This window comes from Nothobranchius furzeri, chromosome 11 (assembly GCF_043380555.1).
Source record: "Nothobranchius furzeri strain GRZ-AD chromosome 11, NfurGRZ-RIMD1, whole genome shotgun sequence".
NCBI classification, from domain to species: Eukaryota; Metazoa; Chordata; class Actinopteri; order Cyprinodontiformes; family Nothobranchiidae; genus Nothobranchius; species Nothobranchius furzeri.
The window spans coordinates 35,446,884-35,472,214 of NC_091751.1; the positions used below are offsets into that span (position 1 = coordinate 35,446,884).

Below are 25,331 nucleotides of genomic sequence, written 5' to 3' on the forward strand. Positions count from 1 at the left end.
ATTATCTGAGAAGCTTTCAGGTTTTCTGGGTCAACAGAGTGAATTACCTGTCTACTCAGAAACATCAGCTGGTGGCGGCGCTAATAGCGCTGCCTGTCAGTCAGGTCTCAGGGAGCATAATGACTCATCAAGCTGTGAAAAAGAGAAAGTTCTTTTTCCAAAACGATGAATCCACGTTTGAAGGGAATGACACCGTCTGTTGTGGGAATAGGAGCGAGGAGGAGGAATACTGATGAAGCCGAGCCACAGACTCGGATCTGCTCAACAAACCCTGCTGCTCCTGAAGATTTTAATTTTTACTATTTTTTTACTGAATTGAAGTTAAAGCAGAATCTTTTCTTCCGGAGGATCTTCTGAACCGTTGGTCCACATATGGTAAATGGTAAATGGCCTGTATTTGATATAGTGCCTTCTAGGGTCCTGGAAACCCCCAAGGTGCTTTACAACACAATCATTCATTCATTCACAAATTCACATGCTGGTGATGATGAACTACAGTGTAGCCACAGCTGCCCTGGGACATGCTAACGGAGGCGAGGCTGCCATGCACAGGCTCCACCGGTGTCTCCGACCACCACCAGCAGGTAAGGAGTGTCTTGCCCAAGGACACAATGACAGCGACAAACAGAGCGGGGCTCAAACCTGCAACCTTCCGATTACGGGGCGAGCACTTAACTCCTGTGCCGCCACATTCCCCCCCCCCCAATAAAGCAAGGCCGTATGTGCTTGTTGGTGGCTAGTTTTCCTTCCTGTGCTTTCTGGTCATGTGTAGAGCGATAGCCTCCGATCCTCGAGGTTCTTGCCGGGTTCTTTTGAAAATGGCTGTGAGTCACAAGTAGAGTACGAGTGTGTCTTATAGTCTTCTACAAAAAGAGAAAGGCCTCGAAAGAGAGACATAAGACCAGAGTTTTTTAGAAGACTCCTTCCAACCATAACAGATGGTTTCTGCAGGTGTTCTAACCCTGCTGCTCTTTTTAGATACTTTTATTTTTCTTGCATGTTTTTGATTCCTAATGCATGAAAACTTAGAGCAAAGCAGGGAGGCTCCACGCCTTCCCAGGCTTATTTCTAAAGCACATTTATAAACAGCATGACAGCTGACCAAAGTGCTGTACAGCAGCGAAAAAGAAGGAAACCCCAAAATAACAAACAACAAGATTGATAAGAAACAGATAAAAGGATAATAAAATACAAGAACACTAGAGTAAAAACAAGGTCACAACTAAAAATATGAAAAACATCCTGAAAGGTCAGCTCATGTCAGCAGGGAAGACACTGATCAAAAGCTAAATTCATCTATGTCGTCTGTATCTATGGTCCCAGCTGACGGCCGGCTGGTGGACACGGATGTGTCCTTTCATTTACACCTGACCCACCTGACCCATCTGACCCACCTGACCCACCTGACCCAGAGCGACAGAGAGTCTGAGGATTCAAACCCTGACCCTGACCAGCAGAAGCTGATTGTTCATTTTTGTATTTCTGATTCTCGACTTTACTGCAAACTAAGATAAGCTTTGTTCCGTAACACAGCCTCTGGTTCATGAAGGTTTATGTGGGACAGAAGAAAACTTCATTCAGACATCATAAAGCATCCTCCTCAGCGCCGTGGCAACCATGCCACCTCTTCTGGGGTCATTTATCGTTGCATAGCAGTTCAGCTCGTCACCTCTCGCCTGTTAGTCATAATGATTCCTGTAGAATATATTTTTGTGTAAAAAGGCATAAATAGGTCGTGTGAACGATGGCAGGCTGACGAGCCTCCTGCAGGCCCTCAGGCGAAGCTCATTACCGCCTCGCTCAGGTTAAGCTGTGGCTGCACCTTTTCTCTCCTCCCAATAATCTCTCCGGTCCCAGACTGACATGCTGTCTGGATCTCACCTCACCGCAGCGCGAGCAGGTCTGATTTCTCCACAGATCGGGTAAAGACTCGCTCCGAGCAGGAGGATCATAATCACCTGCTCCAGTCAACATTCATCTTACCTGTTCAGGAGAAACCAGTCAGACCAGTTCAGGGGCTCATCAGCTGATTCCACGTTTTCATCCCTGCAGCACAGTTATCCTCTACCACCCACCAGGTGAGTGAGTGAGTGAGTGAGTGAGTGAGTGAGTGAGTGAGTGAGTGAGTGAGTGAGTGAGTGAGTGAGTGAGTGAGTGAGTGAGTGAGTGAGTGAGTGAGTGAATTTATGTGGGAAACAAAGCTCTGGCGCTCCTGTTTCAGGAAGTAGAAGTCAACCAGAGAAGAGCTGAGCTTCAGATGACAGGATCTGGAGTCTTATTTCCTGATATGTGGACATCTCTCCTCTGATTGGCTAACAACAACATGACGCTACCACTGACTCAGTTTGCTCTGCAACGTTGATTCTTTATCTTCACAAATAACACAAGCCTGGAGGAGTTCTGCTTTGTGGTGGAACTAATGCTAACAGTTAGCTTCTACCAGCTGAGACGTTCTCTGCTGTTTCCTGGACGCTAAACCAACAACTGCCTTCCCCGTGTTGAGTCCAGATGGGTGAGTCCATGAATATTAGTGACAGACCTTTCTCCTGTAGATCTGTCAGGATTTTCTAATCGTAGAGTTTCACCATCTGTTTTCTATCAGAAGCTACTGCAGGAGATAGGTGTAGGAGACTATTTTCATGTTCAGCCTGCATGACGCACTCAGAAGGATCCATTCAATTTAGAAAAAATTAATAATGAACAGTTTCTCTGTGAACTTGGCCTTTCACTAATAGTTTGTGTCAGTCATTCTTTAATTCTAGGATAAATAAACATTTTATTTCCTAGTCTGAGTTGCTCATCATGAATTTTTTTTCTTTGCCAACCTGCTCATATAGGTCAGTGGGCGGGGTTAAGGCTGATAACAAACCTGGTGGCTCCTTTGATGGAGGATCATTGATCAGCTGATGAAACTGAACCAGGAGCTTCTGGCCCAGAATCTGGGGTGAAAGGGGAATTTTAATGTCCACTTGGCAGTTTGGCATGCTTTTAGCACCCTCTAGTGTTCATAAAAAATTCACTGTGGTTAAACCAGAAATTTCTCTCCTTGCTGTGCGTTTGTCTGTTTAACTCCATCATCTAACAGCTAAAACATCTCCCAGCCTTCATTAGTGTCTACAGGAGCGATGCATTACATAATCCAACTAGTCAGCTGTGTTCATGATCTAGAACATGCAGGACACCTGATGGAAGTAGACTGCAGCGCTAGGTAAATAAGCTCCATTTTTCTAAATCCAGCAGGTGGCAGCTGGCACTCTGAAGTTGCAAGTGTGATATTCTGGCCACAGAGTGTGGTGGGGGTCTGAGTGACATCTGTAACTCGAAATGGTTATTTAAGCACATAGTGGCACAAGAAAATGATTTAAAAATATGAAAAATGTTCATAGTGTGCCTAGTGAGGAATTTCTGCGGTTTGACCTTTATAATTAGGCCTACTTCAATATTTGTGGCAAAAATAGTTTTCCTTCTTTTTCTCTAAACTCTGAACTTGTAAGTTGAGTGTTAAGGAAGTCAGTGAAATATGTAAAAACGATTTGGACAAATGAAGAGATTTTTATTATTCAAAGTTTTTATTCATCCATCATCAGGTGAGCAGTGGGGGACACCCTGGACGTGTCTCCAGTCCATCACAAGGACACAGAGATACATGCATGTAGAGAAAGGCTGCAGCAGGGATTTAAACCTGCAACCTGCTTGCTGTGAGGTACCAGCGCCACCCTGCAGCTCCTTACAGTCATCATGGGTGGAGCAACACTGCCCCCTAGTGTCTGATGATGCTGAAACCCAGAGATGACGTCATCATTTGCCATAAACTGACTTTCCTCTCTCGAGTTTTTGTGTTTCGTCATCACAACTCTTCTGGAGAGTTTAATGTTTCAGACACCATCATGTGCGACCATGGCTGCTCCTGAGGGAGCTCCACGTGTTCCACACATGCAGCTCCTGGTTCTTCTACACGGCTTCTTATCTGTGCTCTGTGATGATCCTTCGTTGTTTTTATGTTTCTCTGTAGACGTCACATCCTCCAGTCTCCATGTCAGCCCTTCTGCAGGTTTCAGGATGTTTGCATCTTCCAGGCTTATGGGTGATTTTGATGCCACCTTGTGGCCAGAACATGATACTGCAGCAGGTAGGGGGCTCCCATCCACAGATCAGTTTTACTGTATAAATGCAAAACACCAAATATCTCTCCAAATAAACAAGACAACGGAATTTTTATGTTATTAAAAACATCCAGACATTAACTCTTAACTGGCAGCTCAGATTTATGTTGAGACATATTTTCTTCTGTCTGAATAACAAGTTCAACACTAAGCGTTCATTATCACCATTTAAACATTACTACAATTATTGTTAGGTCGTTTCTATTAACTACATTTATAAACCTCGTTGCTCCAAGTGAATAAAATGTAAAACAAAAACGTTTCCAGCCTTTTCTTAGTGTGAAAGTAGATATGAATTCTTTATTTATGATGAGCGAATGCAGCCAAACGCATCAAGGTGCAGATACAAGTAAGACTAGCATGCATGTTCAAACAGGAGCTCAGCTCTCCTCCTGTGAGCTCCTCTGCTGGTTGTTTCTGAACTTACGTGCAAACACGACAGAAGAAAGCAGCATCATGAAATTCTTAACCAATAATGAAGACGAGTCTTTCTGATTCAAAATTCCCTCGGTCTCAGAAACATGATTCTGTTTTATAAACATGAAAAACAACAAAGTAGTTTTTACTCTAGAATGTAATTGTGAGCAGGCTGCTGATCCACAGGTTCACCGGCCTGACTCTACCGGAACACACACACACTGTTTCAACATGATTATTTGGTCCTACAGCTGATCTCCGGCTCCAGACTCTCCCGTGTGGGACTTCATGTGCAGGAAGCACCCGCTGTGGCTCCTGAAAGCTCCTCCACACGTGCCACACACGTACGGCCTCAGGCCTGCATGGGACCCCACGTGTGAAGACCAACCACCGTGAGTCTTGAACGCTTTTCCACACGTTACACATGAGTACAGCTTCAGGTCCGTGTGGGTTCTCCTGTGGTTGACCAGATGATGGCTTCGTCGGAAACTTTTGCCACAAGTGTCACAGGAATGGGGCTTCAGGTCAGTGTGGGTTTTCATGTGGATGCTCAGATTGGAGTTATTAATAAAGCTTTTCCCACAAGTTTCACAGGAAAACAACTTCACGCCGCTGTGGTTTTTCATGTGCTCGGACAGCGTCCCACTGTGCCTAAAACTTTTGCCACATAACTTGCAGACGTAAGGCTTCTCGCCTGTGTGGGACCTCATGTGAACGGTCAGATAACAGCTCTCTCTGAAGCTTTTGCCACAGAGCGTGCAAACATGAGGCCTCTCTCCTGTGTGGGTTCTCGTGTGACGTTTTAAATAATCCTTCTGTCGGAAACCTTTGCCACAGACTTTACAAACATGTGGTTTTTCACCCGTGTGAATCCTCTGATGATACTCAACTTTGTATTTGTTCTTTAATGTCTTCCCACAAAGGTCACACATCACAGGCTCAGTACCAGACCCGGTTCTGGTCTCTCTGTGATGGGTCTGTTCTGGGTTCAGCTCAGCATCACCATCTGATTCTGGTTCCAGATTCTGGTTCAGAGTCTGAGTTACAGCAGAGATGTGAGAGAGGAGCTGCTGTGAGTTTGGTTCTGGTTCACTCAGCTCACCCTCATCACAGGTCATCGTGAAGGTGTCGGTCTCCTGTTTCAGAACCAGCTGCTCCTCATCCTCACTGCTGCAGAGCTCCTCCTTTATCCAGGGAGGTTCTGGTTCTGATTCTTTTCTCTGTGATGGATCCCACTCCTCCTGGTCCTCTTTCATCTGTAGAAGATCTGGTTCCTCCTGGTTTAGTGGTATTTCCTCTCCGTTACAGCACGACTCATTTTGGGGGTCTGGCAGGACAAAGAAGAGATAAAAATGTTTCTGTGACGAAACAAAACACCGAAACAGCCAAGAAGACTAAAACAGTTTGGTACTTTAGCAGCTGATTCCGTGATGAACGTCAGGCCACTGGTGTTTTTTTCAGTTTGGAGGCTCGTTCAGACATAAACTACCTGACTGGAAACCATGCATGCTTAAAGGTTATTAATCTTTTGGAGACTAGTCCTGGTGAATCTTTACTAATTCCTAAAACTAGCTTGTTTTACTAACCGGTTTTCTGTGGATTCCAGCAGATCTCCATCAGTCTGCGATGAATAACGTTCTCCTCTTCGTTCAGATTCGGTTCTTTAAACCGTATTAAACGTTCTCCAGCAGAACACCGGTCTCTGATGTTAAACTAAAGATTTTGCTGCTGCAAAAACTGACGTGAATAAAACAAAACAATGTAACTGATTTGTTTACTTCCGCCGGATGTAGACTTATTCTTGTTTTTAAATGGGTTTGTGTTTTGCCGTCACCTGGTGGCCAGACCACGGTAGCGCAGCGGATGAAAAGCTCTGGGTCAGTTTATCTGGTAAAAATAAGAAAAAACTTATACATCAAATTCTAAAAGATATGAAAGAGAAAGTGATCTAATACAGTTCTTTCGCTTATGATTATTTGCTCTGATTCAAAATGAGAGATACGTTTCTCTTACTTTATTATACCATTGTGCCTGTTCAGTGAAACAGACTATTGATTTATGTATTTGTTCATCTTCAGGTTCAGATGTTTTCATTTAACTATGTTAAAACATAGGAATGCTCATTTGATAAAAAATAAATCAATAAATGATAAGTCATTGGTTTTCATTTTGAAAGTTCGTGTTAGGTATAGCGACCAGAGGCTGGTTTCACCGCTTGGTGGCGGTAGAGCGACGCCGCGTTGCTTTACCGTTACAATTAACCATCAGAAGAAGAAAACGCGGTAGCTGTCGTGTTCTTCGGCTGTGTTCTTGTGTTTTGCTGAAGTGTCATACCTGTTTTTGTTATGATGCCTCCAGTTCAGCATCTGAGAGACTTTATCGGTGAACGACTAACTGCTGTTGCGACCGAAATTTTCACCGAGTTTGAAAAAACGATCGTTCGGTACGAAGAAGAGCTGGCTCGCTCCCGCAGACTGATGGTTATCAGCTGGAAACCTGAAAAAGACGTCCACAGACTCGGTCAGTTGCTCCCTAACTCGTTTCTGCACGGTCTAGAAACACGAGATGATCAGCGACGCCAACAAAACCAACGAGAGTAAAGCGGTTAGCAGGTTTGCGATGCTATCTAAGCTAACGAAGCTAACGGGAATGTGAGCCACAGATGAGACATGCTTCTAGATTGGTTCTGGTTAGTCTGTTTAAACCCTTGTTATCAGATGTAATTCTGATCCTGATCGTAAAGGTAATTTTAATAATAAAGCCAGTTTAGAACATGAATGAAAGCAGGGACGATTCTAGCATCAGAGAGTTAGGGAGTGGGCACCCAGAGAGCTGCCCAGGCAGGCAGGATCAGTTTAAACATTTTATGCATTTGTGAAAGAAAACAGTTTTCACAAATCCAATTAAAGTTGTACATGCGACAATCGATGTCAAACAGATTCTGCTATGAGTGTAGAATAATCTGGTTTGGGTTTGAATAAAGCGCTGGTGTTGGTGTGTAACAGGATACATGGTGTTATACTCTTACTGCAGTGAGAATGAATGACCTACGGTTGCGTTCAGTTTGCCGCTAAAGGAGCTGCAGTAGTTTAACCCACAAGTAAACACCTTCAGTCTTTTTCCATTGCTTGGTTCTTTTCTAAACACAGCATAGTAAAGATTTGTTTTTACCTTTTAAGCTGGTGATGTGAGAACTTGGCAGCTTAAAAAGTAAAAAGACATCTTCACTTTGTGGTGAAAAGAACCAAACAATGGAATTGGACGGGTCACGCAGAACCAAAAGACCTCCAGTCATCACTGAAACAGTATATTCTCCACCGGGCTCATCTCTCCGACCTCCAGGGTCACTTTACCATTTACTTTTGGTTTGGTGGTTTGTGCTCGACAATCTGGACCTGCATTAAAGTCCTGCCTCCGAGTTTGATTGACTGCCACAGCTTTCATCTCATGACTGGTCTTTAATCAGTTGCTATTTGTTTGAATCCACTCTGCCTAACCCTAACCAGTGGTGTGTTTTTCCTAAGCGATACTAAAAGTTCATTCACAACGTACCTCTAAAACCAATTATTGTTTTTTTGTTTTTCATTGTGAGGACATGGCAGATGTCTTCACTGTTTCAAAATATCTCCATGTTACAGGTTCAAAGTCAAAACACGTTCTTACAAGTGTTTACACACACACACACAGTCTTTGTATTGTAGTTCTGAACCTGTTGTTGGTCATTTGGTCTCTTCAGGCCTTCAGCAGGAACACGATCCCACAACTGAGCTGATCCTCACAGACCAGGAGTGGAACTCCAGCCTGGACCTGGAGAAACCAAGATCTCCACAAATCAAAGATGACCACAAGGAACTAGATCCAGAATCTCCGCAGATCCAAGAAAAGCATCAGGAAGAACCACTTCAGCTGAAGCAAGAGACAGATCCGTTCCTGGTGACTGTTTTGGATGAAGAAAGTGAGCACAGTGAAGCAGAACCAGAGGGGGGGCAGCCCAACTCTCAGAGTTCTGATGCAACCCAGAACCTGGATCAGGATTTGAGGTCAAATCAGAAAACTGAACTCACAGATCACACAAACATTGGTCACAGTAACAGAAACGAGCCTACACCTGAGAGGAGCTTCACCTGTGGTGGTTACGCCACCCACCAGCAGCACGTTTCTAACAAAACGTTTATAAATCCTTCATTACTGAACGCTCACGCTGCATCCCACTCAAGTCAGAGGTCATTTCCTGGTGGGGACACGTTGTCTCACAGCTCTCATCTTCTAAATCAGCTGAACAGCCACAAAGTCAGGAGCCCAGCCTCTGACAGCCTGCAGCACTGCTGTCCTACCTGTGGCAGAGTTTGTGCTTCTCACTCCAGTCTAGTGACCCACATCAGGAGTCACACGGGCGAAAAGCCGTTCTCCTGCAGGGTGTGTGGGAAAAGGTTCAGCACCAACGGGAACTGTAAGATCCACATGAGAGTCCACACCGGGGAAAAACCGTATTCATGCCAGGTTTGTGGGATCTGTTTCTCCTTTCATTCACGTTTCAAAGATCACATGAAGGTTCACGCGGGAGGGCCGGAGCTGTTTCTGGACCGCCAGCGCCTGGCTCAGCTTCAGTCCCACAGCTGAAGCAAGAAACTGAATCTTAAATGTAGTTTATTAAAATTGATTTCTGGTAAAACTATCTGATGTTTTAAGAATTGTCTTTGAGACTTGCTGTGAAGGAATCTGTCTTCCTGTATGAGCGCTGCTACAAACGTAGCCTAAAGGTGCTGCCTCATATCCATAAAATGCTTCACCAGTGTTTTAACACGGGGTAGGGAACCCAGGTCCCAGAGAGCCGCTGCCCAGCATGTTTTAGTTGGTTCACCTACTCAGCAGGTCATCAGGCCTGTTAATCACCTGCTGATTAAATCAGGTGTGTTGAAGCAGGGAAACCTCTACAACATGCTGGATAGCAGCTCTCTGGGACTGGAGCTTCCTACCCCTGATTTAACAGTATGTCCTTTTATTTAGTGTCTCTGATGCTCCTTGGTACTAAAGTCTGGGAGGATTTGAAGCTGGGTTGTGTGTTAGCAGGAGACGCTAACGCCTCTACGGGTCGTCTGTGCTGTGTGAAACGTTTAAACCAGAACCTGGTTATGCTTAGGTCTGAATCTTTACGATCTGGCCTCAGATACGAGCTGCGGGATGACTGGATAGATTAGATAAAAACACTTTAGTAAACATTAGGGTTGTCACGGTGTGAAAATTTAACCTCACGGTTATTGTGACCAAAATATCACGTTTTTCGTGTTATCGCTGTATTTTTTTAAACGTGTTACATTTTCAGACAACTACATAAAAACCCTGTATATCAGGAAAATATTGTCCTTGTTACACCCCTCTGTGGGCTCTGCTAGGAAGGAGAGGGGAATAAACATAAAAAGGACAAGTTTAATGCAAAGTAACCCTAACGGAGGAGAAAAAGGCTTGACCAAGCAAAAACCAAACTCAAAGTGTCCTTGTCTTTACAAAGGTTTTATTAAAAAGAAGGGAAACCAAAAGAAGGGGCCAAAACCCTTACCAAGAAATTAACCAAGTTTAAATTAATTAATTAACTGAAAATGTCCAGAGGACCAACCACTGTAATTTCTAAAATAAGTCTCCTTTAGTAAAACGGACTGGAACTTAAGATAATGGGCAAAAATCCCACCGAATGTTTACACAAGGTCTGTCTAAAAGACAAACCAAACAAAAGGTACTAAAGTAACTTACTTTGTCAAAACACCAAAAATACTAAATAGCTCTGCTATATTTAAAACGGGAAACCCGAGACTCCAAAAGGGGAAAAACCCCACCTGGTAATTTACCAAAGGTGGTCTAAAAGACACACCAAACCAAGAATTATCAGCTAACTCAAATTATCCCAACACAAAAAGTCCTAAAGTTACTTCTTCACAAGAAGTAAGCAAAACAACTTGGTTTAACTCACAAAACCAAGATAACCACCAAGGGGGAGAGAACACGCGTTGCTGCTGCAACCTACAAACATTTCTCTCCCCTGATGGGCTCCAGCTGGCCGCTTTTGAAGGGTCCAGCTGATGAGTTGAAAAATCCCAGCTGTGATTGCTGCTCTGGCGCTGTCCATGGTCCTGAAGTAAAGACAGCTTCCCAAGGAGCAGCTGTCCAAGGTGCTGCGCTGCTGAACTGCTGGTCATGAAAATGGAGTGCAACACACCACTGGGCTCCAAAACGGCGGCGGCCATAACAGTCCTCAGTTTGTGTCAAAATTTAGCCTAAAATGTGTTATTTTGTAATTATGTTAATTATTTGTTTACATTTTCCCCCTTTAGTCTTTAAAATACCAATATTTGCCCATAACTTCTTATTTTTTGTCTGTTTGTCATCATTTTAAAAATATTAGATCAGATGATACTCAGTACTCAAGTAGCCTTCTAATCAGATACTTTTTTTTACCCTTACTTGAGTAATAAACCCTATATCAGGAAAATATTGTCCTTGTTTTGTGTCCTTCCAGTGAGCTTTGCAGATGTGGGAAAATGTCATCAGGCAGTAATCATTGTTAAATTCATAATTATTCTCGGAGAGAGACCAACTCTTATCTGCCCCTGGGAGCCCCATAATGCATAGCGTCATTTCAACATGGGGGTGTCCGCGACACGGTTTATATGCAGGTAGCGGCGCTGCGGCTGATTTATATAGCGACTCGTTGCATCCTCCCTCAACCTAAATCCTCGGATCACACATTTTAGCTAAAACGCTAACGTTAGCTTGCCTTGCGTTGACTGTAGAGTTGTGGGTGATGGTCACGCAGATGTGTCATGAGATTTGAAGCATTGCTGCCTTTCACAGACACTTTTTCTGCACGTGCTGCAAACAGGATAGCCGTCTTCTATCAACTGTCCCTCGGCATTATTCAGATATCCAAAATATGCCCGTACTTCCGACTTTGTCTTCTTTGAGGGATAATAAATGTCCTGAGCGCTGCTGTCTCCTTCTTTGACCATTATTTCAGCTTTAGCTTCAAGAAAGTTTTGGTTGTAAACATCAAAGCGCGCATGTGCCGCCTGCAACTTCAGCAGATGATACGGTGGCTGGTAAGGGTCACCGCGCCTACACCGCAGCCACGGTAAACCCACCAACATAATATATATTTTAAAACAAGACGGTTATTGTTGTGGCAGTGTGAGCGTCCTGTCACTGTGTCCCGATTGATCATGCACCCTGGCTACTAGGCCACGGGGATATCCCTTTGGCTGACTGGTTAGCGCACGTGACTCTCACTCGGGAGTCTGGGGATCGAATCCCGCCCGGGCCCATACTTCCCCACCACATATTTCTCCACCTTGCCACATTATTATTGTCAATTTTTTTTTAACGGGGTTTACCGCTAGACCGGTTACCGTGACAACCCTAGAACTGGATCTATTTCAGTTTTGTTTTAGGTTTTTACAGTGAAGTGTTTTATACAGATGTGTTGGTACCCTTCGGTCGGTGAAAGGAAAACCCACAGTGGTCACAGAAATGCCTTGAGGCTGACAAAAGTAATCATAAATTAAAAAAAAAATGTATGAAATGTTACCAGTGAAAGTCAGACATCCCTTTTCTTCAACAGAAATACTTTAACAAGTAAACTCATGGATCAGGCCTGGACAAAACCGATGTTACTTCTCCAGCATTGGAACAATCAAATGATTCCTGTAACTGTCAATAAAACTTCTGCACCTCTCAGCAGGTATTTTGGCCCACTGCTCATGAGCTGCTCCAGTTTTCTCAGATTTTCCAGATGCCATGTTTCAGCTCCTTCCATAGATGCTCAGTAGGATTGAGGTCAGGGCTCATAGAAGGCCGTTAGAACAGCAGCGTTTTCCTCTTAGCTGTTCTTGGGTGTTGTGGGTCGTTTTCCTGTTGCCAGACCCATGACTTGCCACTGAGACCAAGCTTTCTGACACTGGCCAGCACTTTTCTCTCTAGAATCCTGTGATAGTCTTGAGATTTCATTGTACCCTGCATAGATTCAAGACTCCCTGAGCCAGATGCAGCAAAGCAGCCCCAGAACATAACAGCCTCCTCTATGTTTCACAATAGGGACATTGTTCTTTTCTTGATAGGCTTCATTTTCCCATCTGTGAAGATGGAGCTGATTTGTTGTTTTTGTCTCATCTGTCCATCGGATATTGTCCCAGAAGATTGTGGCTTGTCAGCATGTAGTTTGACATATTCCAGTCTGTTTTTTATTATTTGTTTTCAACAATGGCATCCTCCTTGGTTGTCTCCCATGTAGTCCACTTAGCTCAAACAATGATAGATGGTGCAATCTGACACTGATGTTCCATGGGCTCAAAGTTCACCTTGGATCTCTAGAAGTTTTTCTGGGCTCTTTTGTTACCATTCAGATGATCCGTCTCTTTGGTTTGTTGCCAGTTTTCCTCCTGTGGCCACATCCAGGGAGGTTGGCTACAGTCCCATGGATCTGAAATTTCTGAATAATGGGTGCAGCAGTGGTCACAGGAACATCAAGCTACTTAGAGATGGTCTTATAGCCTTTGCCTTTAACAAGCTGGTCTATAATGTTCTTTCTAATCTCCTGAGACAACGCTTTCCTTCCCTTCCTCTGGTCCATGTTGAGTGTAGTACACCCCATGTCACCAAACAGCACTGTGACTACCTGGAGCCACATATGTAGGCCCAGTAACACCTTCGGTCACACTCTTTTCTATGGGATACCATCATTTTTGTCCAGGTCTGTTCCATGAGTTTATTTTTAACTGTTGAGGCATGGTTGAAGACCAATGTCTGACTTTCATTGGTTAAGTTTCATAGAATTTTTATTTATTATTACTTTTGTCAGATTCAAGTTATTTCTGTGACCATTGTGGGTTTTTCTTTCACTGACAGGAGGGTACCAACTATTTTGTCTATGTCTGTATAAACCAACGCCTTACATGTTTCTGTGTTTTGGGTGGAATTCCTGTTGTTAGTCTTCCTGTGACTCTAAAATCCCCTGGTTCTTCCTACCAGTCAGTCTTCTCTTTAGATATTATTCATCTTTTTATAAAACACTGAAAACTTGTGGAATTACTTTTGTAAAATGTTTCAAATAAACTTGTTTAAAAATGATTATTAGCTATTTTTGGAGCAACAAGCGGTTTCAGCCACATAAATCAAATCTGTTTCCACACAGATTTACACTCATAAATAACACCTGGTTGCACTGATGGTCTCCTATGCAGTGGGGGCTAAACAGCCAATCTTGTTTGGTTGCGAGGGAGAACGGGAGAATTTTTTGGCCAGTCAGCATTCCTGAATTCAATGCTTCTGGGGCACTGGCTACAGCGCCCCTGCTAACTAGCATGCTAGAGGTTCTGGATCTCCCGGGTCCTCATTTATCCAAACGTTCATAGACAAATTCTTACATTCATTCCTATGAATGAAGTTTAGAATGTTCGTACGAACAGTCAAAAGCCTGATTTGTGTCTTCTGTTGTCTGGTTATATATTCCACCTATGCGTACTGAGGTGCTGGTGTCGGTTCTCAGTCACTTATATATAGAAAAGCCCTCAATTAACCATATTTGGTCACGCTACGTCCTCAGCACGTGAGGGGGTGCCCTGGGTCTTTCCCGGGGGGAAAAAAACTTCGAGACACTGGCTGCCGAAGCGCTAAAGAACCAAACAAGTTGCAGAAGTTATGAATGCGGTCGGAACTGAGGAGAGGTCTCTGTCAGAAATAAATATAAACCCGAATCTGATCAATCGTAGAGTAACAGCTTGTCATTTACAGTTCAGGAGTCCTTCTGATTGGAGTTAGTTTTATCTGAGTCCAGCCTCTGCTGTCAACACGTCTACGATTGGGGGGTAGAGGAGGTGGTGGGGGTTCTCGTAAAATAAAATATGAACTGGGATCAGATTCACGCGGTTCATCTGTCGCTCCACAAAGTGTCCCAAATCACAGCAAAGCTTCAGAAAGATCTTTCAGTGCGCTCATGGGAACGCGTTACTCCAGAGAGCACGCTCTGACAATCCTTAAAATTAATAATAAACAGAAGAAAAAGTTTTTATCTGCGTATCGTAATCACGAGGCGTTTCACAAGGACAAAATATAATGTAATTAGAAATAGTATTAACCCTTTCATGCATAATGGTCTCCACAGTGGACAGCTACTCAAAATCATTTTTATTTTGCTGTTAAGCACGGCTGTTGGAGACATGATTGCATTTAAGCCCCTCACTGTTGGCATGTTTCACATTCAGAACGCACGCCGTCCTCTCAGGTGGACATGTAATCAATTATTTGTAAATTAAACGTTGAAGAAAAACAACTTGATTAAATGTGTTTTATTCATACCTAAAGGTGAATGAAAACGATTGTTAAAAAGGATTAATTAATAAAAAGTGGAAGAGAAACAATTAGGATTTCAAAAACACGACGTCCGTTGTTGTCGGGTGTTTTAGCACCAGTCATGTGACTCTGCTGTTTTTCTACAGAAATATTTATTTAATCTGTAAAATAATAACCTCCAGCAGATCTCACAATAGAACACTTTTAGCAACATAGAACCAAGCAGCCATTGTTTGTTTTAACCTGCAGCAACGTCAGACGAGCCAGAACCAGCTGCCAGCAGACGCCCTTACCGACCAGCCGTTCAAAGGACCTACCACCTTTGATACCTCGGTAGTCAAAACAACCCGCCGTGTTGATCTGACTTGGCTTTGCCAGTGGGATCTCCAATAACACCCACCACGGGGGTAGACCTGCACACTGGCATCGGATGGGTTAGGATTATTTTGATAACTAATCAAACATCACTAAATTCAGCCAGATTATTCATGTAATTCCACATTTCACATCCTTTTCTAAAACGCTTAACATCTTGGATCACGTTTCATCAGAGCCGGTCATTGTCTTAGTGGATACTATCTTGAATAATAAATTACATTCAGAGATTCTGTATAATCATTATTTGTAGAAAATAACAATAAAAACTGATGATGAAATAAAGTGTGGATGAGGGACGGCAGCTGCTCCTGTTTGCTGTACAGATGTGTACGCTACGTTGGTGCTTCCCATTTAAAAGATGCCTCTTGTAGCTAGTTAAGCTAGGCCATTAGACTTCCTTCCTTGCTACCTACTGGTGAACATCTGGCAGGAGGAGAGATAGTAATCCGGGGCATTGGACAGCGCTGGAGCTCAGATACCAGGATGGGTATTCAGACAAGTACACATGTTTTTATAGTATACAGATACTTTAGCATGGGAGCATTGGTTTTAGTGCTGGGAAGCATGACACCGTGTAGCTTCTAATAAAAAAACAGTGATCTGGTGGTCATTAGAAGGTTTTGACAAGGATGAGATTTCAAACCCTTTATCTATTACAGTCATGTGTCCTTATCTGTGGCTGTGGAGGAATACGTCAGACAACCTAATAAAATAGTAGTGAGGGTGCTTCAGGACCAGTTAGAGTGACCGGCCTCTAAAACAAGGACCTGAAGAATATCACCCGACTGACTCTTGACTGTAAATAAACTGTGTTGACTATAAATATATTTACTGTGTAAATATATCCCCTTGTGCTCATTATTCTGCAATGTGAGAAAACACGAAGAACCTCCCTCTCCGGGCTTCCTGTGAACACGGCAGCTCCAGTCTGTCCACATATTTCCCTGTTCCCTCCTGCTGAGAGTCAAGTTTAGAGAGAGGTGTGGGTGAAACACAGTCGCTGTTCTGAGAGGAGAAATGGAGCAGAAAGGACATCAGTTGGGCCGAAAAACCTTCTGCTGCTCCATCTGTTTGGACCTCCTGAACATTCCCTGTGGACACAGCTACTGCATGAACTGTATTAAAGGCTTCTGGGGGAAAAAAAGATCACAAAAGAGTCCACAGCTGTCCTCAGTGCAGGAAGATTTTCCTACCAGTGCCTGTCCTGGAGAAAAATGCCACGTTAGCAGCTTGAGTGGACCAGGTGAAGAAAATTGGACTCCAAGCTGCTCCTGATGATCACTGCTATGCTGGACCTGAAGATGTGGCCTCTTCTCAGGTACTTTGAGGATGTGACAGCAGCTGTGTCAGCTCAGAGACAAGCTACAGGACATCCTGGGGGACAGCTGGACAAACGTCTCACTGAAGATCACGTATGCGGACGTTTTACAGTCAGAACCAGAACCAACGAGCAGAGCTGAATTCTTGAAATATTCACATGAAATCATGCTGGCGGCACACACAGCTGTTGCTGCTCGATGGCAACAGGAAAGCGAGGTTGACTAAACATCAGCCCTGCTCACTCAGACAGGTTCACTGGATGCTGTCAGGCTCTGAGTCGAGAGAGTCTGGCTGGTTGTTGCTACTGGGAGGTGGAGTGGAGCGGGAGAGGAGATTTTATAGCAGTCTCATATAAGAGCAGGAAGTGAGTGTGCATTTGGATGGAATGACAAGTCTTGGGCAATAGATTGTTACCAGAACAATTACAACTTCTTCCACAACAACATCAGAACCTCTATCTCAGCTCCTGGTTCCTCCAGAGTAGGAATGTATCTGGACCACAGAGCAGGTCTTCTGTCCTTCTACAGCGTCTCTGAAACCATGACCCTCCTCCACAGAGTCCAGACCACATTCACTGAGCGCTGCACGCTGGAGTTTGGATTTATTTCACCAAAGACTCAGCAGAGATCTGCATACTTAAATAGACTAATGCTGTCCATTAGTTTAGTAAAGGGCCATGAGAATAGAACAGAATAATCCCACAGTGGGGAAATTCACTCGCTCTGCAGCACATACACTTGGAGAAAAGGATTAGTAACAAAATTTCAGGTAAACACACAAAGGCAGTAAAGATTTTATTCAAACCTTCAACAATTAAGGAGTACAAATAGAAGCTTGTGTTTCCAGAACTTTGCAGCATGAGGGACACGGGCATACTAATGTACATGTGCACAAGCATTGAACACATACTGACTATGGCACGGGTGTTAGTGGGTAAGAGAGTAAGTGGACTATAGCACCTAAGGGTTCTACAACCCCCCCAAGGCACTTCACAACACAGTCACACATTCACACACTGGTGTCGCTGACCACCAGCAGCAGGCAAGATGGGTTAAGTGCCTTGCCCAAGGACACAACAGCAGCATTCTCTGGCGGGAGCTGCAATCGAACCTGCAGCCTTCCAAATGCTGGGCAACCCTCTCTACCTCCTGAGCTGCTTAGTGATGGTCCCAGTACCAGTTAAAGTGGGGAGTTATACACTTTAAATGATGAGGGGATGAATATACGGTAGCCTTCTGTTTTACATCTGGATGTCTCAGTCTGTCTCTGAGGGAGCTGTCCATGGTCTCCACAGTGGGATGCAGTGGGTGGGATTAGGTCATGTTATAATAATAATAATAATGCATTTCATTTCAAAGCACCTTTCTAAACACTCAAGGTTACCGTAGAGGATCAAAACGCAAATCATGAAATAAATACAAAAGTAGACAGAAAAAAAACATAAAACAAGAAAATAAACGAGCCACTCTAAATTTCACAGAGGTGGTTTTGAAGAGGTGAGTTCATGTTCCTGGTGTGACGAGGAAGGGAGGTCCAGAGTTTGGGAAATAGAAGGCTGTACCCCCATGAGGGCGATGGAGGGCAGAGAGATGAAGGGAGGAGGAGGATCTGAGGAAACGGGAAGGTGTGGAGGAGATCTGTTAGGTTATGAGGAGCGAGGTTATGGATGGCCTTGAAGGTGAGCAGGAGAATTTTAACATCGATCCTGGCTTGCACTGGAAGCCAGTGGAGCTGTTTGAGGATGGGGTGATGTGAGGAGAAAAGGGAGTTTTTAAATTGGACCCAACCACCCACCATCCTCTTTTTGGTGTTAGTAGAGTAGGCTTTTGAGATGATAAAATCAAGGAAGCAATAAAGCCAATTTTAAGGTACAGTGTTCTTTAAAGGATATTTAATAACAACAGGTGCTCTGCACGTCTCACACCAGACCACCTGTGCTCGACAGCTGAGGAACATCAACAAAACACCAAAAGAAGGGCATGAGTACTTCAATCAGAGAACAGTTGTTACCCTAGTACTCCAGCCCTTTTCTTCCTTCTCTCAATAACACTTTGTGTTGATGTCAAAACCAGGAATATGCTCAGAATTAGGTGCAACAGAAGTTAGGCAGAGTAAAAGGTCACAGTGGAAGGAATTTAATATAAATCTCAGGAAAAAGAGTTCATGTGATTGAAATACCAGGAGGTTTGACATCAAACCTGGGTAAAATCTGACTTCAGAGTAAACATTCTACTGCCTTCAGGCCACACGCATGCGCACAAGAGGGCGTGACGTTGACCGGCGCGTGCAATGGTCTTTAGTATAGTGCTGCAGTTATCGTGTGTTTTAAAGCCAAAGATTGTGAAGGTATGCTTGTTTTGTTTCCCCATCACAAGTGTGTCACATGTCAATGACGTCAACGGCTAATGAAAGACGACAAGACTGGATACGTGTCGCTTCTTCTTATAGAGGTGTGTCCGGTAGGTGGCAGTCGTGCGACCCAGAAAACAGTAGAAGAAGACATGTCCCGGAAGTTGCCCTCGTGCGGTTGTGATGGTGCTGTAGCCTGTAGCAGCGATCGCATTTAATAAAGGATAAAATCGATTAAAACTCTTCCTTTAAAGCAGCCAGCTTACATAATTAGTAAGTATGTGTTGGGTATGATATAAAAGAACCTTACGTGGTGCTTTGGTAGTTATTTCTTATCAAGGTCTAGTCCTTTCTAAGCTTTTATGATCCGCTTTACAGTGACACCAGTTTACGGGTGTTATCTTGTAGCTCGCGGAAACACAAGTTTAAAACGGGTTAAAGCTGCTTTTTACACATTTAAACTTTCCCCATTTTAAATTATTGTTGTCATGGAAGAGGGGAGCTCAGAGGTTAACATCTGTTGTATTTCAGCATCTTTCTGTCTCTGTCACTCATCACTTAAGCGTTTCACCTCCATCTAGCTCTGATCTGTAGCTACTCAGGCTTCCTGAACGTGTTGTGATTGTTTTCATGTTAATAGTTTTATTCTAGTAAACTGCACTTATAGGTTTGTTTAAACCGCTGATTAAAGGGATAATCTTATTGAAATCTGCCCTGAGCGTTGTCCTTTAACCATAAACTGTTCATATATTTATGGAAACATCACTGCGTGTTGTCACCAAAGGAAATGACTTCCCTTGTTGTTGTAAATCATAACAATAGCGGTTTGACAGATATTAAGACAAACTTTTTAATTAAAGCTGTTCTTATAGTTAACTATAACGATCAGCTCTGTCTGAGGGGACAAACAAACATGGAGGGTGGTGACATCATCAGTGGTGTTTAATCTGGTTTAACCTTTAGGTCACCATGGCCACCTACACCTGCATCAGCTGTCGGGTGGCCTTTGCCGATGGCGACTTGCAGCGAGCGCACTACAAAACCGACTGGCATCGTTACAACTTGAAGCGTAAGGTGGCCGACATGCCACCCGTCACAGCTGAAAACTTCCAGGAGCGAGTCCTGGTGCAGAGGGCCGCTGCTGAGCAGCAGCTGACTGACGCCGCAATAACGGAGGGCTGCTCCATCTGCAACAAGAAGTTCTCCAGCACCAACGCTTACCAGAACCACCTTCAGTCTCACAAACACCAACAGGCCGAGAAGCAGGCGCTGCTCACGGCACAGAGGAGAGTGGAGAAGATGAACATGAAAAACCTGGAGAAGGGACTCTGCGAGGAGGAGGATAACGATGCGAGGAACAAGGCTCTGCAGCAGGCCCTGAGAGAGGAGCAGAGGTCGAGCCCGGCAAAGCAGAGGTGGGTCCAGAGTTCACAGGGAGTAACGAAACAGAAGGCGGAGAAACCACCGCGGATGATGTGGTTGGAGGAGCAAGCCAAGAGGCGTGAGAGAGAGGAAGGAGCAACAGCTGAAGAAGGTAAGCGCTGAGCTTGGTTGTAACTGTTAGACTCTGTTTATTCGGCTTTATTAGACTGTTCCCATAAAATCCCCCCAGATGACTGGGAGGATGTGGATGAGGAGGAAGATGATGATGATGACATGGAGGAAGATGGAGCTGAGGAGGAAACGATGGATCAGGAGGAAGGCAGCTCTCCTGCTCCGTCCGACCCGATGCCTCTGACTGGTTCCATTCCCGTCACCGACTGCCTGTTCTGCTCCCACCACTCCAGGTCGCTGATGAAGAACGTCGCCCACATGACCAACGTCCACAGCTTCTTCATCCCTGATGTAGAGTTCCTTGTCGACCTCAAGGGCTTTGTCCGTTACCTCGGTAAGCTGGGACGAAACGGTGTCATTAAAATCAAGACTTTTTACTTGTTATCCACACACCAACAAGTGGGATTAAACATGGAATGTTTATTACTGTTGTCACATGTTCTTCAACCAGATTTAGATTATTATTCTCGTCCAAACAGACCTTTTTGTTTACATAAACAATCTGCCTGCTGATTGGTGCTTTTGTTGTTTCATAATCTGCATTTTTCTGTTTTACAAGAGCTAAAAGTTTGTTTGTTGCAGGTGAAAAGGTCGGAGCAGGAAACGTGTGTCTGTGGTGTAATGAGAAGGGGCGCTCGTTTTACTCAACAGAAGCTGTTCAGAGTCACATGATCGACAAAAGCCACTGCAAACTTTTCACAGATGGAGACGCTTCCCTGGAGTTTGCAGACTTTTATGATTTCAGGTAAATATTTGGTATTAGTCCTTGTTCCCTAAAGAAGCTAAACACCAAGGTGGTGTGTGTGTGTGTGTGTGTGTGTGTGTGTCATGAGCCGTTTTTGCCTTTAGAAGATGCACTATGCCGACAAATCAGCGTAATTCTGGCAACGCGGGAATTTAGCAGCATTCGTGCCGCCGCGGCTACGGATCAGGAGAAAGTCTCCCAAGTAAACAAGAACTTGTGTTCCATTTGAGGAATGTTTCAGCTGTCTGGATTCTCCCGTCAGGAGCAGCTATCCTGACAGGCCGGAGGGAGAGGAGGGAGCCGTGTCTGATGAAGATCTGCCGGACGACAAGAACCTGGAGTATGACGATGAAACGCTGGAGCTGACTCTTCCCTCAGGTGACCCCCCTTCCTGTTTCTGTTGTTGTGTGGAGATGACCCAATCAGCTGTTGAGTTCTGGGCTCTGAGTGGAACTTCAGCAGCTTCCTGTTTGTTTCAGGAGCAAAAATTGGCCACCGCTCCCTCATCAGATACTACAAACAGCGGTTTGGGACGCAGCGAGCCGTCGCTCTGAGCCACAACAGGAACGCCGTCGGCAGAGTCCTCCGGCAGTACAGAGCTCTGGGCTGGGGGGGCGATGGAGGTAAAACCCTACATCACTCAGATATACCGACCCCACCTCCCAAACACATCCTGCTCCTGGTTTCGACTGGTTTATCTGATCGAATGAAGTCAGAATACGGTTGTTTTGCCTTTGTGCTGCTGAACACCCCCTAATCCCCCCCAGGTGTCGGCTCTTTGCAGCAGAGGCAGAAGGACATGCAGTACGTCCAGAGGATGAAGTCCAAGTGGATGCTGAAGGTGGGCATGAGCAACAACGCCACCAAGCAGAAGCACTTCAGGGTCCAGGTCATGTTCTAAACCCGGGCCCGTCGGGTCGGGAGGGTTGGTGGCTCCGAACCTCTCCAGATGAGCGCAAAAGCGATGAAAAATCTCTTTCGCATATAATCTGTCTTGTGTTTAAACAGGTCAACACATCTGGAATTTAATCCAAGTTCCAGACTGTTAATAAAAATGGAGATGCGGAGACATGTTGGGCTGGTATAAAACCAAGACGAGGAGGAACATTTAGAGATTATTTTAGATTTACAAGAAACTATATTTTCTGTGATGCTTCAAAAAGTGGTTTTCATGATGGGAAGTTAAATAAAACCTCAGTAAGAAGCTACAGATTAAAACTAACAGGAATAAACGGATGTTTACTGAAATTATGAAACCACAACTTTTAAAAGCAAAAAATCTTTAGATTAAAGTGGAAAATTTAAAATACCATCTGGATTTAAGGGATTAAAATCCTTTTAAATACGAAACAAGATAAACCAGGAAACACTTTGTTTCATCTGTTAAATGTTTAGTTCTGTTTCGTTTTCCTACAAAAAAACATAAATCTTGGTAATTTTCCAGGTTTGTTATTTTTAATCTGACATTGCCGTAAACTGTATTATAACGGACTGCTGAATCTGCTGCTAAATAAACAAGATCCATCTTTATTTCATGTCTTTTTTTTATTCGTTTCGTTAAACTCGGGAAATCATCAAACCCGCCGCCGACTCCCAGCTCAGAGACGGCGTTCCAAATCGGCTTCTCACTGAGTGACACGAATCCGGGTTTTCCTGTCTGAAACTTCCTGGAGCGACGTCCTCTGATGTCACGACTACGCTCGCCCACAAATCTAATCTAATCCAGCAGATTTAAACTCGCGGATGCTGGAATATTCTGGAAAAGTCACCTTAGATGTGTTTGGATTAAATTTGCTGGGAGAGCCCCGGATTTGGAAGTCGGTTTGATTCAAAATTCCTAGTTTTAGACTTTAATTCAAGTTAAATCAGTTTTTATTCTCTTGTAAAGACATCAGTTTATTCTGATTAATTTAGATTTGATTTGAATTAATTTTCAGCTCCAACTCCCAGCTTAAATCCTAAACCTTCAGATTTAATAAAGTCCGGTGTCTTCTCAGCTCGTCCTGTCCCCACCTCCTAGATCAGTGAACGGCTCTGGTCCCGGTCCAGATGATGTCATCGGCAGCAGGATGCTGACCCGTTAATGAGCCAGCTTGTTTGTGGTGCTTCAGCAGCCTTTCCACTTCCTCCTGCAGGATGAAAGCATGTTTGCGGCTAGATGGTTTCAGAGGCTTGGGGCACTCTGCCGGTTCTGCAGGACAGGAAAAGAGCCAGGGAGGGGCTGCAGACACGCCAACGGCCAGCGGGGGGGGGGGGGGGGGGTAACTAAGTGATCAGGCTGGGAGGAGGTGAGGCTGATGGATGGAGTTAATGACTCATTCATTCATTCTTAAAGGTTCATCACAGCTTTCACTGCTTCGTTTGATGCTGAAAGCTAAATTTATCCTGGAAACGGTCTGATCGGCGCCGTCTGAGGTTCTGTTCATAACCAGAATATTTGGATAAATTGTTAATAGTACCGTTCAGATTATGTTTTAGTGGCTCTGAATGAAATGTTTTCACACAAGCCCCGCCCCTTTGACGCCTTTGCTTTAATTTGATAAGAATCAGTTTTTGCTAAATGAATTTATTTTTTTATTTTATTTTCCAATGAAACATTAATTAAGCCAAGGCTGCCCTTTGTCACCGATTCTGTTCATAACCTTTATGGACAGAATTTCTAGGCGCAGCCAAGGTGTGGAGGGCATCTGTTTTGGTGGCCTGAGGATCAGGTTTCTGCTTTTTGCAGATGATGTGGTCCTGTTGGCTTCATCAGAACGTGATCTTCAGCTTTCGCTGGAGCGGTTCGCAGCCGAGTGTGAAGCAGCTGGGATGAGAATCAGCCGCTCTAAATCTGAGACCATGGTCTTGATTCGGAAAAGGGTAGAATGCCTTCTCCGGGTCAGGGATGAGGTCCTGCCCCAAGTGGAGGAGTTTAAGTATCTCGGGGTCTTGTTCACGAGTGAGGGAAAGCTGGAGCGTGAGATCGATAGGCGGATTGGTGCTGCATCTGCAGTGATGCGGGCGTTCTACCGGTCTGTCGTGGTGAAGAGAGAGCTGAGTCAGAAGGTGAAGCTCTCGATTTACCGGTCGATCTACGTTCCTACCTTCACCTATGGTCATGAGCTTTGGGTAGTGACCGAAAGAACGAGATCGCGGATACAAGCGGCCGAAATAAGTTTTCTCCTAGACGCCTCCCTGGTGAGGTTTTCCGGGCACGTCCAACCGGGAGGAGACCTAAAGGTAGACCCAGGACATGGTGGAGGGACTATGTCTCTCACCTGGCCAGGGAACGCCTTGGGATTCCCCCGGAGGAGCTGGCCCAAGTGGCTGGGGAGAGGGAAGTCTGGGCCTCTCGCCTCAGGCTGCTGCCCCCGTGACCCGACTCCCGATAAGCGGATGAAAATGGATGGATGGACATTAATAATTTTATTGAAAACTAAAAAGTTCAGAAACATTATTTTACAACCTGATTATTATTTATGTTTGGTCGACGGTGGCACAGGAGCTAAGTGCTCGCCCTGTAATCAGAAGGTTGTAGGTTCGAGCCATTCTCAGTCTGTCGCTGTCGTGTTCTTGGGCAAGGCACTAAACCAACTAGCCTGCTGGTGGAGGTCGGAGGGACCCGTGGAGCCTGTGTTCAGCAGCCTCGCCTCTGTCAGCGCTCGGGCAGCTGTGGCTACATCGTAGCTCATCACCTCCAGGGTGTGACTGGGTGAATGATTGTGTTGTAAAGAGCTTTGGGGGGGTTCCATGATCCTAGATGGTGCTATATCAAATACAGGTGTAATGAAGTCAATAGAGGGTAAATTGGATTAAATACATTGCTTAAGAGCAATATAATAAGCCTTCCTGCCCTCAGCTGATTTCTTCAGATTGGTCTGTGCAAAAGAAAACGCTGCAGGCAGATGGTTTTTCAGGTCCTGCAAATACTGCTCGCTAGTGTAAGCCGGAGCGTCACTGGGCTGAACTGACATACAGCAGGTGAAGCGGCAGGGTCATTAGTCTACCCGTCATCATTTCAAACGGGGAGACATCTGTAGACTCATGAGGAGTGGCCCGTATGACCATAAGGGCCAACGGAAGCTTCA

At 44.6% G+C, this 25,331-nt stretch overlaps 2 protein-coding genes across 4 annotated transcripts; one reads left to right on the forward strand and one right to left on the reverse strand.

Moving 5' to 3' along the window:
• Positions 1 to 3,593: 3,593 nt before the first annotated feature.
• Positions 3,594 to 6,397, reverse strand: LOC107383717 (zinc finger protein 846). 2 transcript variants are annotated; one of them, XM_015956504.3, is made up of 2 exons: positions 5,992 to 6,121; positions 3,594 to 5,907 (listed from the first exon to the last, which is right to left on the reverse strand). In XM_015956504.3, the coding sequence occupies exon 2, from the start codon at positions 5,834 to 5,836 to the stop codon at positions 4,826 to 4,828; it is 1,011 nt and encodes a 336-aa protein (XP_015811990.3). In that variant the 5' UTR covers positions 5,837 to 5,907; positions 5,992 to 6,121; the 3' UTR covers positions 3,594 to 4,825. The 2 variants fall into 2 exon arrangements, with proteins under 2 accessions (XP_015811990.3, XP_015811989.3); XM_015956503.3 differs by lacking the exon at positions 5,992 to 6,121 and adding an exon at positions 6,167 to 6,397 and having other exon boundaries at positions 3,599 to 5,907.
• A 450-nt stretch (positions 6,398 to 6,847) lies between these two features.
• Positions 6,848 to 22,791, forward strand: znf622 (zinc finger protein 622). Of its 2 annotated transcripts, XM_015956460.3 has the most exons (8): positions 6,848 to 7,100; positions 8,317 to 9,080; positions 19,926 to 20,496; positions 20,575 to 20,850; positions 21,099 to 21,261; positions 21,524 to 21,639; positions 21,741 to 21,884; positions 22,029 to 22,791. In XM_015956460.3, exons 1-8 carry the CDS (start codon positions 6,926 to 6,928, stop codon positions 22,160 to 22,162), a joined length of 2,343 nt encoding a protein of 780 aa, XP_015811946.3. In that variant the 5' UTR covers positions 6,848 to 6,925; the 3' UTR covers positions 22,163 to 22,791. The 2 variants fall into 2 exon arrangements, with proteins under 2 accessions (XP_015811946.3, XP_054603060.2); XM_054747085.2 differs by lacking the exons at positions 6,848 to 7,100; positions 8,317 to 9,080 and adding an exon at positions 19,086 to 19,235.
• The last annotated feature ends 2,540 nt before the right edge of the window (positions 22,792 to 25,331 follow it).

Bases quoted from the DNA above. Each gene is read 5' to 3' on its own strand.
- LOC107383717 (XM_015956503.3), bottom strand. From the start codon at position 6,197: ATGGAGATCTGCTGGAATCCACAGAAAACCG. The intron at 5,908-6,166 runs GTTAGTAAAACA...TTGTCCTGCCAG, and splicing joins CTGGAATCCACAGAAAACCG to ACCCCCAAAATGAGTCGTGC.
- znf622 (XM_015956460.3), top strand. From the start codon at position 6,926: ATGATGCCTCCAGTTCAGCATCTGAGAGACTTTATCGGTGAACGACTA. The intron at 9,081-19,925 runs GTTTGTGGGATC...TTTAACCTTTAG, and splicing joins AAAAACCGTATTCATGCCAG to GTCACCATGGCCACCTACAC. The intron at 21,640-21,740 runs GTGACCCCCCTT...TGTTTGTTTCAG, and splicing joins GGAGCTGACTCTTCCCTCAG to GAGCAAAAATTGGCCACCGC.